This window comes from Xenopus laevis, chromosome 8L, assembly GCF_017654675.1.
Source record: "Xenopus laevis strain J_2021 chromosome 8L, Xenopus_laevis_v10.1, whole genome shotgun sequence".
Taxonomy (NCBI): domain Eukaryota; kingdom Metazoa; phylum Chordata; class Amphibia; order Anura; family Pipidae; genus Xenopus; species Xenopus laevis.
The window spans coordinates 79,571,585-79,592,356 of NC_054385.1; the positions used below are offsets into that span (position 1 = coordinate 79,571,585).

At 37.8% G+C, this 20,772-nt stretch overlaps 1 protein-coding gene across 3 annotated transcripts in view; it reads right to left on the reverse strand.

Moving 5' to 3' along the window:
* The window catches only part of clmn.L (calmin (calponin-like, transmembrane) L homeolog), a 69,388-nt gene extending 49,023 nt beyond the window's left edge, over nt 1–20,365 (reverse strand). The window contains exon 1 of one of the 3 annotated variants that reach the window (XM_018230464.2): nt 19,927–20,365. In XM_018230464.2, coding sequence (XP_018085953.1) covers nt 19,927–20,008 — 82 coding nt within the window. In that variant the 5' untranslated portion in view covers nt 20,009–20,365. Of the gene's footprint in view, nt 1–737; nt 817–19,926 lie in introns of those variants that run through there. The other 2 variants (XM_018230463.2, XM_041573024.1) reach the window with 2 other exon arrangements.
* Between the last annotated feature and the right edge of the window lie 407 nt (nt 20,366–20,772).

Sequence of the window (20,772 nt, forward strand, 5' to 3'; positions counted from 1 at the left end):
GTGGAAAAATAATTATAAAACTGCAAACCCCAGTGATTATAAAACAATATTAAACATTAATGGAAATTAGTGGTGAGCATCTTGACAATGAGTTTTTTCTTATACGCATTTGGCTGGGGCTAATGCATTGAGCTGCCACACAAACACACAACAAATGCTCCTTATCCTGAGAGACTGAATAAATATTTAATAGCATGCAAATGGCAAAAAAAACTGTGATCTGAACACAGAAAATTAAATGCAATTTTTCATCCAAGTAAATGACAAAACATACAGCGAAGGCAAAGGTAGTGACTTCATGAGCTAAAGAATATTCTGATGTGTTTATTTAAAGCTTATATTTATTTATAACTCTTCTCAGTCACCCATCTCAGTAGAAAAATGCCTAAAGATGCAGCAGCTATCCATCTATGTGGATCTCTTTTGTCACCTACAGACATGCATTTGTAGCAACATGTTGGAAAAAGTAAGATACACTGACTGCACCTCATGTTGTGGAATTTTGCAGATACGGCCTATTATTATAAATCACTCTATTATTACATTGTTTTTAGCCATGGTGCATCTTGCATCAGTCTAATACTAAGTCACTAAGCAATGTTAGGATCTCACTAGATGATTGTAGCCTCTGCTGTCGCTTCTATTTACTTGTTCTGTAGAATAATTGGCCTAATCTCTATAAATCTGGGTACATCATGTTGATATGAAACATTTACAAAATTAAGAAATTTCCATACCCAATCGCCATTTCCTGTAATCCATTGCAAGGCAGGGAGAGCACGATACTTCCCTTCCACAGGACAGATGTGATTGAATTTAAGGTGTGCTTTCTTTTATCTAGATTTCACCTGTACTCATAATGTGCTACTGCAGAAGCCCAGCCCATGCTCTGTGCTGTATGTGAGCATATAATCATAGATTTTACAGGCAGGGTTATCCACACCCTGCAATGCATGAAACGTGTATCTACACAATTAGCTGCCATGTGCTTTCAACACAACCCAAAGTATTTACACATCCGGATTAATTATTAGGCGAAGGAGTGACAAATCAACAGCCTGAATTTCCTCTATGAACATTATGAACTAATGTTACTAGGGCAACTCCCAGGATCCTGGTAATCTATAAAAGGCACAATATTTCTGGCACAGACAATGTGTTATGTAACAGCAATTAGTGCAATTGGGACAACATCAGAGAAGCGATTAACCCATATACTGCCAGGGGCAATCCATTATCTCACAGTCCACAGCCAAAGCAGGCAAATAGAATGTAAAATGCAAGCCTGTGTTATTATTTTTTACTTTCTAATGGAAAAACATTCTTAAGCAGAGGAAAACTGCTACTAACCTTTCAACAGCTGACAACGCAACAAAAAAGTGAAACTTTTGTTTCATTGTATTTTCCCTTTCAATGTGAGCATTGAGTTCCATTAAATTATGGAAATAATTTGTTTATAAAAGATACATAAGAGGCAAATGTACTGAATCAGTTAATTTCTTCAGTATATACAATCCAATACAATCCAATTAGTGTTTGGCATAGGATATGGTACATAAAAGTTTACTCAAAATAAATATGAACAAGGGACCAGGGCCAGATGGAATACAATAAATACATGTACTTTGAGTTCTTAGTTCAATCTTAGCCAGGCCTCTACTTCTGATTTTCTCAGATTCACTTTCATCTGATATAATACCTATGGATTGGAGGAAAGCTGATATAATTACAATATTTAAAAAGGGATTACGATCTCAACCTGGCACTTATAGGCCAGTAAGTTTGACATCTTTGGCGGGCAAGTTATTTGAAGGGTTGCTAAATTATGTCCTGGTGAATGGCATTATGAGAAGCAATTGGCATGGTATTATGAATGACAGGTCATGTTAGACAAATTTGTTTTTTACGATGAGGTTAGTAAGATGCTGGATAGTTGGGGTAGGTAGTAACCTATTGGAGTTTGCCACAGTATACATTGCCCGACAAATGATTGCTTTCTAAACTAAGGTCTGTTGTTCATGGATAGGAAACTGGCTAAAGGTCTCCATAAAAATACAGTTTACTAAAGCCTTACAAAGAACTTCTGTCTTGTATGAGGCCACAAAGCAAGCGCAAACACACACACGGGCTAAAGCATGTCTTTTAGTTCCATACTACTTCAGGTTGAAGGTAGATTGTGCACTGTTTCCTGTCAGGTGATCAGCGGATGACAAAGATCATCACAAAAAGCTAAAGATGTGAAAGGGCAATATTTATTAATATGTATATATCAATTTGGTACAATTCTTTGATCGCTCGCTTATTATAATATGAATTATCAGTTGGTTCAGCATTTGTTCTGAGGATATAGTTTTCTTTTCCAATCTTCTGTAGCCTCACATTTCAGTTTGTCTACAGCATTCAGTGGCAAATTAACCTCTAAAAGGCCCTTGTCACACAGCAGGTTAACATGCAGAAGTGTGTAAACACAGCCTGGGTTTGATTACATTGTATTCCCACAATCCTTGACAGGGGACAGCCAGAATGTGACCTGCATAACACACTGTGTGACTAAACACTCCAATGGGGAATTTATTAGCAGCAGCAGCAGGTACGCTTCGGTCCACGCCACTGCTCGTGATAAATGGCATTATGCCCTGTAAGTTCCTTATTGTTCAGCCTTTCGTGAATCTAAATGAAGGGCTGTGTTTTCCTTCTATTTGTAAATGATTTTCAAAAGTAATGTCAGAATAAATTAGTTTACACAGTCACACTGTAGATCGGACATCAAAAATGTTTCCCTTAAAGGAAAACTATACCCCCAAAATGAATACTTAAGCAACAGATAGTTTACATCAAATTGAATGACATATTAAAGAATCTTACCAAACTGGATTATATATTTACATAAATATTGCCCTTTTACATCTCTTGCCTTGAACCACCATTTCGTGACTCTATCTGTGCTGCCTCAGAGATCACCTGACCAGAAATACTACAACACTAACTGTAACAGGAAGAAGTGAGGAAGCAAAAGGCAGAACTCTGTCTGTTAATTGGCTCATGTGACCTTACATGTGGTTTGTATGTGTACACAGTGAATCGTACGATCTCAGGGGGCGGCCGTTATTTTTTAAAATGGCAATTTTCTATTTATGATTACCCAATGGCACATACTACTAAAAAAGTATATTATTATGATAATGGTTCATTTACATGAAGCAGGGTTTTACACATGAGCTGTTTTACTCAGTATCTTTTAATAGAGACCTACATTGTTTGGGGGGTATAGTTTTCCTTTAAAGGGACATACCTCCCAACATTTTGGAAATAGAAAGAGGGACAAAAGATTTGCAGCGTGGATCGCGGTGAAATGTTTTGACCATGCCCATTTTTGTGTTCACATCCCAATTAACCAAAATTTGGCAGGTTATGAAAGTTTGAACACATTTTATGTGTTGTTACAGTTTTGCTAATGAAGGTGAATTGCCCTTTAAGCTGCTATTCTCAGTTTCCCCAAGAGACTTCCTTATCTTAAATTGTTACAATTGCTTCTTTGCTTATCTTAAATTGTAAAAGTATTGAAGTGCACCTTCCATGTATTCTGGGCTCTCTGCCAAAAGCTCATTAAGTTAGAAACTGTATCTTTTTCTGGCTGTTCAGTGCAGGAGATAAAAGAGAAAGTCGGGACATTTCAGTAACAATCCAGGACTGTGAGTTAAGCCGTCAAAATCGTGGTTTTTTAATTATTTCATTTTTTGTTCATCAGATCTCCGTTTTGGTAATTTGCCAGCTATCTATTGTAGTTAGGGTTCAAATGAGAGACTGATATATGAATAGAAGAGCACCTGAATAGAAATTGTAGCCTCAAATTTTTCCCTACTTGAGTCAGTGGCCCCCATTTGAAAGCTGTTAAGAGACAGAAGTAGGCAAATACTTCAGAAACTATCGAAAATAAACAATGAAGACCAATTGAAAAGTTGCTTAGAATTGGCCATATTAATGTGACCATATCCATGTATACTGGCAGATTGTAAGATCTCCTGAGCAGGACCATGTACAAATCTGACCCTGACTTCATCCATTTGCTAGCCCTTACTATTTACCTTCGTAAAGCAATGTGAGATGGACTTGCACTTTAAATATGAACTATAATAATGACATTAATGCAACAGGAAACATTCTACAGTGACGGAATTCAACACACACCATCACCCACATAATCACGGCTGATCATAGGTTCCCAGCAGTAACAGAGCACTCTTGAGAACAATTATTACTATATTTATGGACGACGGCAGTCAGCTCTGCTATAATGGCCCTCCGTTCAGCAAAATGTTAAGCAGGACTTGTCTGCTGATGCAGGTTGCTATGGTGATAGTATTTAAAGGGAAAAATAAAGGAAGTATAAACACAGCATGAAAAAAGATCCAACATTTTAACCCTTATGGTACATGATGATACTTCAAATACTTTAAGTGACCTCACAATCACAGCAAACCACAAACATGCTGAGGCCACAGGTGGTAAACAGAACAATTCATTAACACTTTTCATGCCACATGCTGTAGACTTCACAGTGCCAGCATAAAGGACCATCAGGATGATGGTGTTAGTGGTTTTTTATTTGATCTACACTGCTATGTGTTTACAGGAAACATAAGGGCATGCAAAGGGTTATTAAAGTAAATGTAAGATGATATTTCAGAAAGGTCTATTTCCTTATTTCAATCTAGGTAAAATATGGCTGCAAAAACTGGGACAAATCAGCAGCAACATATCATTTGTACATTCCTCTTATCATGCCCTAATATCATTTGTACATTCCTCTTATCATGCCCTACTACAGAGTGACTGATGGTGGCTGATGGCTGATGGTAACAAGGATACATTATAATCAAGATCAGTGACGTAGCTACAATACAGCAGGCTTTGGGGGAGTTATGACCATGGGGTCTGCTGTTCTGCTGTATAGTAGTCCCCGCTCCCAATATACAGACTATGTACAAATTAGAGAGGCTAAGTTCAGTGGAAGATTATTAGGATGTGAGGCCCCTAGGTTCCTATTAATCAGGGTCACGGGGAACCTGGGGACACAAGGGGCCCATGTTCTAGCTTTTTTCAATTATTATTTTTTATTTTTAAATTCTTATCTGCACTGCTGGGTTGAGGTCCTTGGATGGGTGCACAGTCGGAACCTGCTGGCAGATGATTAGGCAGCCAGACAATGCAAAGTGCATGCGCCTGAGCTCTCTAACACGCATCAGGTTTGGTATGTGCTAGTAATGTTACTGAACCCTGAACCTGAACCTGATGCTTCTTAGAGAGCTCGGGCAAACGCCACGCACATGTCTTGCTTTGTCTGGCTGCCTAATCTTCTCCCAGCAGGTACAGACCATGCACTAATCTGACTGGAACTAGGCCCAGCAGCACAGATTCAAATACATTTTTTAAAAGAAAAAAAGAAAAAAAATAATTTAAAAAACTTGATGGGCCCCTAATCACTCAGGCTATAGCCTAGGGTAATCTATTCTTGAATTCACCCCTGGCTAAAGCTGGCCATAGATGCAAAGATCCGTTCGTATGAATCATTGTACAATAGAATTTCCCCATCTCCCGACCTGCCACTTACCATTCCGATCAAATAAAGTACAAAAGAACAGATCAGACAATGTTCTGCCCCTGACAGCAATCGTACGAAAGTTATGTCCGACAAAAGCTAGTGACAGTCTCCCTCTGAAAATCGTACAATCGGCAATACATGCAGAGATATTATCGACAGCCGACAGAAATCTTTTAACCTGTCCGATTGACCAAACGACGATCTCCATCGGACAAAAAATGTCGGATCTTTGCGTCAGTGCCGGGCCAAGTCAGCCAGGCGCCCAAGGCAACCCGGCCGACTACATCGCCCCTTGCTTGATAAAGGGCCCGGGTGGCCCGAAACTTTGCCCTGTTTGAAATGTTTTGATACAATATATTCACGTTTGTGCTGCTGATAACTGCTTTGACTACATCGCCCCTTCTGAAGTGCATGCATGCGCAGAAGAGCGCACATTTATAGGAAGTGCCGATTGCTCTCACAGGCAGGGAAAGAAGTGTAAGGTGGCAAAAGAGGTATGGTGCCTGGCGCCCCTCCACATTTGCGCCCTAGGCACGTGCCTCTTCTGCCTACCCCTAGTTCTGGCCCTGCTTTGCGTCTATGGCCAGCTTAAGTTGATAAAGGGTATTGAAGGTCTCAATTATGAAGGAAAGGATGACCAAAGTGGAATCGTACCCATTAGAGATAAGGCACTTTAAGAACCAGGAAATTGTTATTCAGTGGGGGTTCCGATCTGGACCGCAAACCCCATTGAATAGAAAAACGAATTGTAGATCCCAGGCAGGCGTGATAATAGACCCTGTACTTGTGTGTTTTTTAGCAAAGAGCAGCACCAGCCCAAAGCCCAAAATTAGTGCACTGGGGGGTGCATCACTTGGACTTACAAGTGAATAACTTTTCCTTTGGGGGGGATATTAATAATTATACTTTATTTATATAAGACCAACAAATGTTACACAGATATTTAGAGGGGATTGCACATTATTCACAACAGTATATGCCACCAGTGAAGCTTACAATCAGTCCGTAGCACATTTACACAAGCTTGGGTCATTTTCATCAGAAAAGCCAGATAACTTGCCTATAAATAGCATGGGAGAAAACTAGCATACATGGGAGAAAACTATGTAAACACGTCGAACATATAGTGTACAATCTACTTGCAGATAGGATTGAGCAAACAACCCAGAGCTGCAAGGCTAATGACGAAGCAATCGTGCCGAGATGTAATCACCATGTATAAATATGGAAGTTTTTTCTTTCTGAGACAAATTACAGACAGCTTTAGTTTGATTGTTTTCCCTCATTTTCTGAATTAGTTAGACGATAGGTTGGATTTACTATCTTTTTTTAAACTCAACATCTATAAAATTATACCAAGTAGATGTTTAGTACACATTTCTGTGCATATTTTCCATTTTGCAGTGATTTAGAATGTATTTAGTGCGTGTAAATATAAAATGTATATATATGAGACTATGCCCAATTATTATTTTTGGACCTTTGTATATCAATTATCTTGAATAAAATAAAGCAGAATCAGTATAAAGGCAAAATAACTGTGTTGTATGCATGACCTAAAATAAGCAGCATCTCATGTCCTTTATCATCATGGTTCCTATGCTGCCCATTAGAAATGTGGTTGTTGTCAGGCCATATTTTTGATTACATCAAACCACTGCACGATTTGAAGTCTTGCAGTAAAAGAAGAAATCATAATTTGATCTCTCAACCCCATGTCGCCACTTTATTATTATTGTTATTATTATTGTTGTTGTTGTTGTTGCTGTTATTAGAGTTGATTTTTTAAAAAGAGAACCTTAGTTGATCAATGATCCCTATCGGAAGGGAGGCTAGACTCTGACAGAGTGGGGTTGTCCCATGGTCAACTGATTGAGGCAAATCAGTTGGATATCTTCTCATCCAATCAAATACTATGCAGTTTGGCTATATAAACATGTCATTACTGGGACATTCATTCATGGTGGAAGCTGACTATCTATATATTTCCAAAACAAACATTTTAGTACTCTAATAAATACATCCAATTGTCATTTATACTTACCCTTTAATATCTAAAAATCAGACCCCTTTTCTGCTTGGCAGTTAAGACACAAGTATCATGGCAATATCAACATATCTTATACTATTAGCATAAGAAAAAAAATAGTCATGACAATGCCTCATGTATATATAAACATATCATGCTTTGCAGGAGTGAAACGGGATTTTTTCATTTGGAGATATTTCTTTTTTTGTTGTTTTTGTCTTTTGAACACTTGGAAAGTGAATGCTTTTCTTGCTGTGCCAGTAATGCAAGGTCACCTTCCATAGACAGAAAAAAAGAAACAGGTGCTCGTGATCTGATTTTATATTTTTACTTTCACATAAGAGCACAAAGACTGTATTTCCACTTGTATTTTACATAAAAACCTGGAGAAAACACACACTGTAAAATAGACAAGCTATAGTTTTCCTTTAAAGGACATTTTACAGAAAGGAGAATATGGTTCCCCACCATTTCTTAGAGATGTTACAATTAAAATAACAATTAATATATATAATAAATATATAATAAAATAAAAATAATATCTATTTGAATGGTTGGGGAGAAGCACCCGGGACTCTGTTTAAATATATAAAATAACATATATATATATCTATATAGATATATATATATATATATATATATATATATATATATATAATTGTATTTATATAGTGTTACTTGTATATGCACATTTTTGCTATCAAGTTATATTACAGTTATTGGGACCTGTTATCCAGAATGCTAATGACTTGGGGTTTTCCAGATAAGAGGTGTTTCTATAATTTAGATCTCTATACCTTAAGTCTACAAAAAAAATCACTTAAACATTAATTCAACCCAATAGGACTGTTTTGGCTTCAGTAAGAATTAATTATAAGTCAGTTGGGATCAAGTACAAGGTAATGTTTTATTACAAAGAAAAATAAAATATTTTTTTTACATTTTGAATTATTTGATTCAAATGAAGTCTATGGTTGATGGCCATTCCATAATTCAGAGCTTTCTGGATAACAGGTTTCCAGATAACGGGTCCTATACCTGTACTAATAAAACAAATATTGCAAAAAAGTAAAAATATCAAAACACAGATTTACAAACATTGCCATGTGCTAGGAGAGAAGGAACAAGGTTCCTACCCCAAAAATGGGTGGGTAACAAAAAGGCACATCTAGGAGGCTAATAAATGCTACTATATGATGATTCTTGCGGACTGTTTAACAAAAGTAGCACAACCTGAGAAATAATAAATTGAGATGGTTTATAACAAGACCAGAATTCTAATGAGATGTCAAGCCAAACATGGTACAAAACCACTGGGGATGCATATTTAAAATATTTATTTGCTTTTACAGATAGCTTTCTTCAAACGGATTCATCATTGAATATTCACACAAAACAGTCTGGTTCAACACATCACTCAACCAACAGTAATTTTACTGTATCACTAAACCCAGTTTACTAATCTTTCACTGACCAAGCCACAGATATAAAAAACCTGATTATATCTTGGTAAAATGTGAAACAATATTAATTTAATGTCCAACATATACAGTGATGGCACTACACAACTTGCATATACAAGCATACAATTTGGTTACAATTTGATTGTGCTATTGGCAATATTAAACTTTCAAGCTGAATCAGCATTACCTTCACAGAAGCTTGAGATTTTGTCCTTGCCTCTAAATATCTGTATTTCTATTATACAAATATAAAGGGAATTTAATAGTCTAGTGGATTTATAAATAGAATATTTCTACTGACATGCAAATTCAAGAAAGAACTCACAATGACACAATTGTACATCTGCCTAAAAATAGGTAACACTGCAAGGGCAAGTTATTGACATTTTGTAACATGCGTTTCTATATGTATTCATTTGGCCCAAAGTACACAGGATATGTATTTGATAGGTCTGTAAATGATAAATCAAATGTCCTTTGATCCCTTTCCCAGACTGCATAAACCAATAATATACCTCCTTAACCCAGCACCAGAGTTAATATTGCTAAATCTGCGACAAGACAGATAAACAATGGAATGGTTACTATGAAAAGCACAAATGAATCACTAAGAAAAACTGGTTCACTTAGTAGCTACAGGCATCTATATTACTATATATATCATCATTTATTTATATAGCACCGATTTATATCAGGGATATAAATTGCAGACTAAAATGAATAAGACACCAACTTTACCTAAATTGTGCTCAAAAATGTAACCACCACTCAGAAGAAAAGGCTTTAAATGGTGTATAGTAATACAGGTTGGTATACCAAAAACAATGTGCCTACTATTGTACAACATACAAATATTAGAACCATTAAGAACCATGTTGTTCCATATAAATCAGAGCATTCCAGGGAGACATTTAGGGGGCAGACTTTTCAAAGTGTGAGATTAGAGCTCACCACAGAAAAACTCACCCACTTTCTATTCATCCATATGGGATTTATAGAATCGTATTTATCAATGCGTAAATGTTAGATTTCACCGTTTCATAGATATGACTCTAAACGAAAAAAATTAGCAGATCTTATAGTATATTGTCACCTTAATACCAAGAGACTCTGATGTTGCTTGCATCTGCCCTACTTTGAGATGCACCAATAAGGGTGCAATTTGCACCCCTATTGGTGCATTGCAGGCAAGTTGTAGACATGCTACAATTCTGGGAATTCTATTATAATAATGATTTAAATCCAAATTTTGAACAGCACTTTGCACTCTATTAGTAATGTAGCCACTTTGTTTACATCAGAGCTGTCCAACTGGAGGCCCATGTGGGGTGTATTTTGGCATCCAATGGATTTTTATGGTCTGCTCAAAGGCTCCATAGACTTTACTGTATAACATCATTATTTTAAATTAATTAGGCCTCAAACATGCTGCATGAGAAATAATCGTCCCACTACATGATAAGGACAGCATTGGTTTACAGAGAGAAAATTGCACAGTGCAAGTATTATACTGCTTTTTTTCTCTTATAAAATCAGTACAGTGATTAGAAATGCTAGCTAGACTTTAAATAGTATAAGGGCACCTGTATATAGGTGGCATTTCAGAGTGAAATTAATATAAAGAAAATCTGCAGTGCTTTCTTTGTAACCATGGAACAGGAAGGGATTGTAAGCTGGACTGTATCATCACTGTATCCGGACAATAGTTTGGGTATATGAGAATTTTAAGGAAATATGCATTATCCTTTTTTTAGTAGCCCATCAGAAACATTTTTTATGCTGCATTGAAATTTAGCTTAATTTAGCTCTTTAAAAAAAAAAAAGATTTTGTTTCCTTTTTAGTTTGCAGAATTTTAGATCACAACACTATTTAACACCATCTCAGAAGCCAAACAACCTGCCCCTTAATTACCACCACATCCTTCAAATTACCTTCAGCAGCCAAGGGACTATAATTGCATGTTTATATCAGCTCTGTTTTGTGACAGACACAAATAAGAATCCATAAATTTCATTGCAGACAACTGAGTACTGTATATTCATATATATATATATATATATATATATATATATATATATATATATATATATATATATATATATAAATATATATATATAAATATATATATATATATATATATATATATATATATATATATATATATATATATATATATATATATATATAAGCTATGAGTGGGTGTTTTTTTTTCTAACCCCTAGAAATGAATACACCTTATAGTGACCTGGGTACACTGATGACATGGCTTTGCTCTTTGTATATCTGTGCTTGTTCCAGAATGCAACTTTCTCCATACAAATCTGGAGAACAACTTACATCAATTTGACATTGGTGGAAGTTTTTTGGAGTTATTAATTCCAATTTGCTGGAGTTAATAACTTCAGATTCAGAACGAGTTAAACTTGCAAATTAACTTACTCCAACTTTTTGCCATAAAAAATGTTTTGCACTGGAAGAGAGTGGAGCAAAAATAATACATCTGAGTTCAGACAATTGTGAACTTGGCGCTTGGAGCAGAGTTCAGCGTCGACAACACAGTTCTGCGTGCATGCACAGAAAGCGCAGGAGCTAATACTCATTATGTGTTTATCTACTGAGAATCAGCCCAGTGTGCCCTTGGCCTAATTGCTTTTACACATAAGAAGTTCTTAATGTGTTACTGTGCAGTGGCTTTTTTATGTGTTTGACTTTATGGGAAAGCATGCCTTAAAAGACCCTATTTAATCCTATAATGACAGTACCTACAGCACTGAACTGCCAATGCAGGTGAGACAATATATGTAGCATCTCACCTGTGTTCAGCCGTTTATTGTGGTGCTGTCGATACTAGACAATAGCAAAGCATCAGCTCTATTTACATATCATGTAAAACAAAAAAACGTACCCCACGGGAAGACATGTAAAAACTACTATGTATAAGAGCCCTAACTCTTGAAGAACATGAATTGTTTGTGAAACATGTTTATTAATCAGTCACTACAGTTTCTGTGTATTTTTAGTTGTACCAGTTCCCCTTTAACACATGGTTTGCTGTAAAGTTGAATTTATAGAAACATACCACATTGCACACAAAGAATAATTATACCATTTTACCATGAGTCGATATCAGACCCAAAGGCAAAAGATTATTACCCCAGCGCAGTCTCAGTGACTCAAGCAGAAGAGGTAAACTAGTATAGTCCCTGTGAGTTTCAGATCCAACCACAAATGTTTATTATATCAGTGTATTCTCAGTGAATTCTAGACCCAAAAATACATCAGTCATGCTGAGTTTGTTATGGAGAGATTTGCCAAAGTATAAATCGTCCTTGATTCACTGTGTCTGTAAAATGAAATTATGAGCATGAACCTGCAGTGTATCTCCAATAATTTACAATGGAGGAATGAATAAACAATAGGAAAGAGAAAAATGAAGCTAATATTGAATATGTTTACACAGCTGCCATACGTATGGAAATATTATTTTATAACCTATGCCGTGGCTAAGCACATAGTATACAAATGGTTGAGCTATCAGGAGCTGCTTGGACGTGATGTGCCTGTTCAATGCATTTTTGATTCTAGACTTAATATTTAACTTGGAATCTGCATTAATAACTGTACTGACCACAGGCACTGCTTTAATCTTCCTAGCCAGGAAAAAAATGAACCTTTGTAATTCCAAAATATAAGCTGTAATGTGGTGAGTAGAAATCCAACCATGAGTTCTATTTTTCTACAAAGGGAAGTTCATGGGGAGGCCCGCCTTTTGCAAAGTCCTACCACAGTGGTACTATGGTGCAAAACAAGAACTTCTCCAAACATTTAAAAAAGATTTTTTTAAAAAATGCTTCCTTCATAAATGAATTCTGGGTTCAGTGCAGATGCATTGATGGGCACAGGGAGAGAGAGACAGCATAGATAAAACACACTACTGTGTATGCCCAAGCTGATGTCATTGCTTTGCATAGTGCAAGTAATTGGATGGAAATGTATGCATATAAATAATGGAAATGACCGAGCATGTGCAGAAGCTATTACCTTTTACATTCAGAAAGCCCAACCTGGAGGATCGGGTAGGCACTTAGTTAAATGATTTATAATAATAAAAGACCTATCATTTTTTAAAAGAATTATATTGGGTAAAATTTTGGCAGGACTTTGCCAAAGGTGGAAATCCCCTTTAATTCAAGTGGCTGGGTGCTAGGAGAAAAAAATGACTCTAGAAACTAAAAAGTACTTGGAATATAAACTAGGGAACTGTGTAAAAAAATTATTTAAATCAATACAGAAGCAATACAACAGAAGAAGTTAAAATGAAAAAATACTGTCTACACTACAGTAAAAAGCAAAAGAAGAATGTATATATACAGTATAATCTCTTAAAAATATGGGTCTACCTGATCCTCCAGGTTGGTTTATCCCTCTTGGGGAGGGGATCTCTGACCCCCTTTTCCACTATTCACACAAAGAGAGGGGCGCTAAATTGTTCATTTGCATATGTTGCCAGCCAGTCAGGTTAACATTACATGACGACAGCCCAGACGTGAGCAGTAGCACTTAGGGGCTGATTCATTAAGGGTCGAATATCGAGGGTTAAATAACCCTCGATATTCGACTAGGAATTGAAATCCTTCGACTTCGAATATCGAAGTTGAAGGATTTAGCGCAAATACTGATTCGAAGGATTTTAATCCAACGATCGAAGGAATATCCTTCGATCAAAAAAACTTAGGAAAGCCTATGGGGACCTTCCCCATAGGCTAACATTGACTTCGGTAGCTTTTAGCTGCCGAACTAGGAGGTCGAAGTTTTTTTTAAAGAGACAGTACTTCGACTATCGAATGGTTGAATAGTTGAACGATTTTTAGTTCGAATCCTTCGATTCGAAGTCGTAGTTGTAGTCGAAGGTCGAAGTAGCCCATTCGATGGTCGAAGTAGCCCAAAAAATACTTCGAAATTCGAAGTTTTTTTACTTCAAATCCTTCACTCGAATTTAGTGAATCGGCCCCTTAATGTCTCTTTTTAAACTGACTCTCTGCCTGCCAGCCATAGCTGCATCTGCACTGAACCAAGAACTGGGTAAATCACTTATCATTATTTTACTAAGGAGGCATTTATTTTTGACATTTGTATTGTATTTGTATTGTATTTATTTTGCAAAGTTCTAACAATGTGGTAGGACTTTGCAAAAGGTGGACATCCCCTTTGAAGACTGGAAGAAAAGGCATACATATATATAAATATATAGAAATACTTTAGAGTGTGGCTGCTTAACGATTTGCATACTTGAAAATGAATTGTCCCATTTCAGGAGGATGCATGGGGTGCAGACAGGCCCACATTTGTGGGAAGGCCACTAAAGCCCATCTCTGTGTCATGCATCCTAGGAGTGGAAGGGGTATGAACAGAATCTATCGATATTAAGGAAGAGATCCGCTCATTTGGCGAGGTTACCAAACGAGCAGATCTCTCCCCGATATGCAGCTTATATTGGCACGTGTATGACCATCTTAAGTCTATTATCATGTGGGAGTCTCATGTCTCTATCCATCTATTAAGAGCCATGGAATTAACACATTAAAGCAATTTAATATGACTTCATTTTTATCCTAAAAACAAAGTAGTTATATTATTCATGTGTTACCTATGGACATTCAGCCTGCAATGAAGTTTTATTATAGGCTGCACTGAGCAGCAAACCAGCACATCTATAGGATGACAGCGCACCTGTATGAATAAACAGGAAAGCCAGTGAGGCATATACTGCCTACACAGCAATGTCACCAAATATCTTTTTGTTACCAAAACAGAATTTAAAAATTGTATTTGTTATTATTTAGTCTGCAAAGAGGAAGAATCTGCACACAAGATCAGCGACAACCCGTTCCTTGAGCTAAGATGTCTGCAGCACCATGACAAAAACATGCCTCTTAACAGAGAGCTCTATTAGGAATGGCACCATGTTAGCTATTCACAACATGCCCATCCTATTTATTTTGCCAGCAAAGCAGGAAGAATTATTTGAAAATGTTGACTTTTTTTTTTTTCTCTCCTCAAATTTTGTTTTCTGTTCCTTCCTCCAGCTTTGTCTTGCTTTATCTCCATAATCCCCATGGTGCAGGTCACAGGCTTCCTGAATGTATCTCGGAAGGGCCAGACATTCTCAGCCTCAGGGTAGGTTATGTGCTGCCCTGCCCCAGGATTTGTAGCTTCATTTCTCTGAATACTCTCTGCTGTGCAAGTTGCTGGTTTATATACTGTATATGTATAATAAAAAAACCAAGCTTTTGAATCATGTTTATTATGAAAAATATATGACCTCTCTCCAAAATGTTATCATAAGAGATATACCTCTGGAATCTGCAAAGCAAAGTGGATGGCAGGTTCCACATATTTTTAACAAAATATCAACAAATATTTTAGTGCAAATTTCATTTAAATTAAATTGAAATACAGACCATGCATCTTGCACTGATATATATCAGTGCAAGGCATGGTCTGCATTTCGATTAAATTGAAATGAAATTTGCACTAGAATATTTGTTGATATTTTGTTTAAAAAAAAGTTAATATATATTAACAATACCTACTTCACTGTACACATATACTGTATATGCAACATATATATGTCCGTGTGTGTGATACAGCCAGTGGTATCCAAACTGTCAGCTCAAAATACTGGAAGGAAGGGCAGCCTGAAGACCAGCCAGAATGAAAGTTGGGGGTGAATGCTTATTTGCTGTCTGGGATATCCCTGCAACTACAGGAGTGAGACAGTTATTTGTAAATGTAATTGCTATTGAAAGCAGTAGCTGTCTATCTGTTTATATTGTGTTCATTAGTGGTTCTAACCTAAACAATGTAGCAAAAGCCAGTTGATTAACAGGCCTAGAGGAGAACTGCTTCATTGTTTCAAGAGTCAAAGCCATAGACTAGAAAGGGATAAACAAGCAATTACATTTAAAAATAGCATTTAAACCATTTTTCATTATACAAAAACCTGGAGGGTTTGAGGAGCCTTCTGGCTTGTAAAGACTTCGAAACATTGCCAACCGACCTCTTGTCTTCGGGTTGCTACATCGATTGTCTTTACTGCCAACTGTACTGCATAAGGCTAAAAACACATTAGCACTTTATAAGTGTACTAGAATAAGAAATTCTTTTGCCAGCAGCAGCAGTTATAGCATTTATATTTCACTTGTCACTTCAAGTCTCCTATTTGTTCTGATTGACTGGGCAAAGGAATGACACTAGAAAGTGAGTTCTGCAGCTCAGCCATAATAATAATAATGTCTATTTATACCTTTTTATTTGGTTCAGCAAGATTTTCTTGACCTAATTACAAAGATATCAACAACTCCAGTGGGTATCTGGGGCAGGCTGATGTGTGCAGTCCACCTATGGGTCAGGCATTATAGCATTGATCGAGATGCCCACATATCATATATTCATTTACATGAGGGGTCTCCTGTAGTGTGTCTTCTGTAGACAAACTTATCGGCTCTGTCCCAGTACAATTGCTTGTGTGCATTAATGCACATTTATGTCTATATAACAACACTCGAGTATAAAGTTTAGGTTATGTACATAATAGGCATTTAGCCCAGGAGTTTTGGTGCAGGATTTTACAGTGCATTTAATAATAAAGTATGATATATTACAGGACAATGTAGTTGATGTTGTTGTGAACCTGATAACAGGTGCACAAAGCTACCAAAATCCTACCCTTGAGACATTATTTGTTAATGCAACAATGTGGGAGGCAACTGTTGCCTGCATCAGCAAAAGAAAAGATGTAAGTCATAATACTGTTTATAGTAGTCCAGATAATTCAGATTCCCCCACTCTCCATCAGTGCCATTAGTGTTCGAAAAATGCAAAAATATGAAACTGCACAGTTTTGTATTTGATCAATCTGCCTCATAGAGTTCCAATATGAAACTGACTCAGGTTTAAGAGATTAAAGCTTTGAACACAAGGAGTCACTTTCAGGAGAGACAAACAACCTGCTAACATGTTTATTCAAGGTGGAGGTGGAGTTATAATGGAGCAAAGTCATTATTCACTATCTTTTCCAACAACTGTTCAGTAAATAGTTTTATCTAGGAAATATCTATGGTTTTAATTATTTATTGCACTAAACAGGGCAACATTCTACTTCCTGTGCAACAATGAGCACAAGTCAAAATAAATCAACAATTCTTTGTAAACAAACCCCTAATTTTGCTTAGTTGCAGCCTTTCTTAGGTTGTGAAATAAGAATTAGCTTCAGAGGCCAAGTGGACTACTACTTTGTTTTTATTCTGCTGGAAGAACAGGAAACAGAATGTGAATTTACTTTCAGTTTCAGATTTTGCCTTGTAAAAAATTTTTTTTCATAATAAAAAAAATATGCATGCAAGCAGGACCGCCATCAGAAATCGCAGGGCCCCATACAACAAAATTTCCTGGGCCCCCTGGCCTGAGCCCCCTGCAAGCCCCACCTACAGGTCCGCCCCGCCCACCACACAGTAAAAAAAATATATATATATTGGTGGCTAGGGTTCCCACATGTTAATAAAAAGATATTGGTGGTCAGGGCCCCCCATAAAAAACATTTGTGGCCAGGCCCCCCCATTAAAACATATTGGTGGCTAGGACCCATAGAAGCAGATATCAACCCTAAAAATTGGTTTAGCTCTATATCAAATGATGGTTCACGATTAAGTTCTTAGAAAGTTATAGAATGGCTAATTCTAAGCAACTTTTCAATTGGGTTTAATTTTTTCTTTTTTATTGTTTTTTAATTATTTGCCTTCTTCTTCTGACTCTCTCCAGCTTTCAAACAAGGGGTCACTGACCCCATCTAAAAAACAAATGCTCTGCACGGCTACAAAGGTATTGGTAATGCTACTTTTTATTACAGGTATGGGATCTATTATCCAGAAACCCATTATCCAGAAAGCTCCAAATTATGGAAAGGCTGTCTCCCATAGACTCCATTTTATCCAAATTTTTAAAAAATGATTTTCTTTTTCTCTGTAATAATAAAACAGTAACTTGTATTTGCTCCAAACTAAGATATAATTAATCATTATTGGAAGCAAAACCATCCTATTGAGTTTATTTAATGTTTAAATTGTATTCTTACTAGAATTAAGGTATGAAGATCCAAATTATGGAAAGTCCCCAGCATTTTGGTTAACAGGTGCCATATCTGTACACATCTTTCTATCCAGGCCCTTCCCTATTCATATTCCAATCTCTTATTTAAAACAGTGCAAGGTTGCTAGGGTAATTTGGGCCCTAGCAACCAGATTGCTGAAATTACAAACTGGAGAGCTGCTGAATAAAAAGCTAAATAACTCAGAAACCAAAAATATTAAAAAAAATGTTATTTAATTTTAGTTGCAACATGTCTCGGAATATCACTTGCTACATCATACTAAAAGTTCATTTTAAGGTGAACAACCCCTATAACAAGATAATTAATGAAGACTGTCTCTCTGTGAACCAGTGCGCATAGTAATGCAAGAGGTAAGGGAAGGAGCTCACCTGTGGAATGTTAAGTATAGAAGGTCTAGTACACTACATTACAGGTATAGTAACTGTAGTGCTTGTAGTTGTAATTTAACCACAATCCACCATAGGCAATTTTGCCCCAGGACTCCAATCATCATTCCTCTATTTACTACTGTGATAATCTGTCCTGCTACGCCATACATAGTACTGGTGTGCTGAGCATTCACACTGAGAAATGATCAGGTTAACTTATAACTTATATTACTAGTTTAACTTATGATAAATAAAAATATGTTGAGGTGTTCCCACTCATATCCAACAAATATGCTTGGCTATTTTGGAAATCTGGTGGCAGCTAAGGAGATTGGTAAATGCAGGCCAGGGATGCTTAACCTAAGATAAGGTACTTAAAATAGGTCACGTTTTCTGCAGGGTCTACATGGCCCTCTATAATAATAGTATATTTTTTTGTACCATAGAAAATAGTCATTGGTATGACACATGCAACTCGTTCTAAACCAATGTTTATGCCATTAATATTAATATAGTTTGTGTTGGAATGACAATCAAATGAGAAGCAAGTGTTGCTGTGCTAAATACAAGTGGGATCCATTCAGTCAGGAAGATGCTGAGGGCTCAGGTTATTATTGTGATACAAATGATGCTGGTTGTGTGCTGGTTATGTGCTGGTCATATGTACATTCCACATACCAGGGACAGGTTCTAGGGGTTAAAGAGAAGACTTGAGTGCTGTTGTCATTATACATGAATGATAATTATGGAATCCTCTGATATGAGTCCCTTGACCGATTCACAGGCAAGAATCAGTTGCCACAAGGAGTGTAACAGCTGGCAACAAGCAGTCCTGGGTACAAAGAGTTAACTGTCTGTGCCAAGGGAATTTCACTTCATTTTCATTATTAGTCAGAGGCTCAACCATCCGTCTTCCCAACTGAGTCCACTCACCAATACAGCACTATAATCTCAGCTGCTGCAGAACCTCTTGGCATGCTGAAGTCTTGCAGGCACGTAGCAACACACACACACACACACACATACAGAGCTCTCTCCTATAGATCTACTTCCCACGAACTGCCCTTAGACCGGGGATGTTTTCATTCCCATGTGCAGCCCAATCCGCCCCCTCCCTACAATCACTTGTTCAGCAGGCAAAGTGCAATGTGCATGATGCCGGGGATGGGATGGTTAACAGCCGCTCCGCTCAAAGCGTTAAAGCCCAAGCCAACAAGCAAAAATACTTAAACACTGCGGACAGCTATGGGCGTGACCCCTTCATCCCTGCACTGGGCACGCGTGGGGCACTTACCTTGCAGGTTTTGTACCCGGATGTCACTGATCTGCCCTATGAGCTCCTCCCGCTGAAACCAGTCCCACTCGTGGCCGGCCATTGGTGGGGCGCTGGGGCACAGAGGCAGCCCCGAAACAAATCGCAGCCACAGTCCGGGTAAGTTGGCGGAGGAAGTGTTGAAACCTGATCAGAGAGACCAATGGCTCCTCCTCCTGCTCGCAGGGGACTTGGCTCGGGCTGGGGAGGAGGGCACCTTCCACGTGTTCTGCCACTCTCCCTCCTCTGCTGCCGGAGGCGATGGTGCTGCTGTGGTTACGTGGGGTTATCGTGTCCTCGGGTGTATCTGCTCTTCTCTCTACATCTGTAGCACCAGCACCTCTGCGACTGCTGCCATACTCCCACCTGCGCACTGACACCTGTTCCCAATCCCTGGCACATTCCTCTCCCGCGTCCCCGACCCCGTGCCACATTGTTTTTGGATTAAATGATGCGCCAATGGCTGTTCTGTATATACTGCCCACACCTGCATCCACTAATCCCTTCCCCGCCCGACACACACGGAACCCTGGCACCTACTCCCCCACCCACCTACTGACCTGTCCTCGCACCCACATTCCTGAATCATTCCTGCTCATCTCACCTGAATTACCTGCAAATCCTTACACTGAGACGGGCAGCGTCGGACTGGGACACCAGGGGCCCACCAAGTAACCTTGGACCAGGGCCCACTCTCAGTACTATTATTATTCCTCTCCTCACTCAGGAGATAAATATCTGGAGAGATTTCTGGAGATGTTGCCCATAGCAACCAATCAGATCTTTGCTTTTATTTTCTAACTTATAGGTGTCTGTTTTTAATTGCTG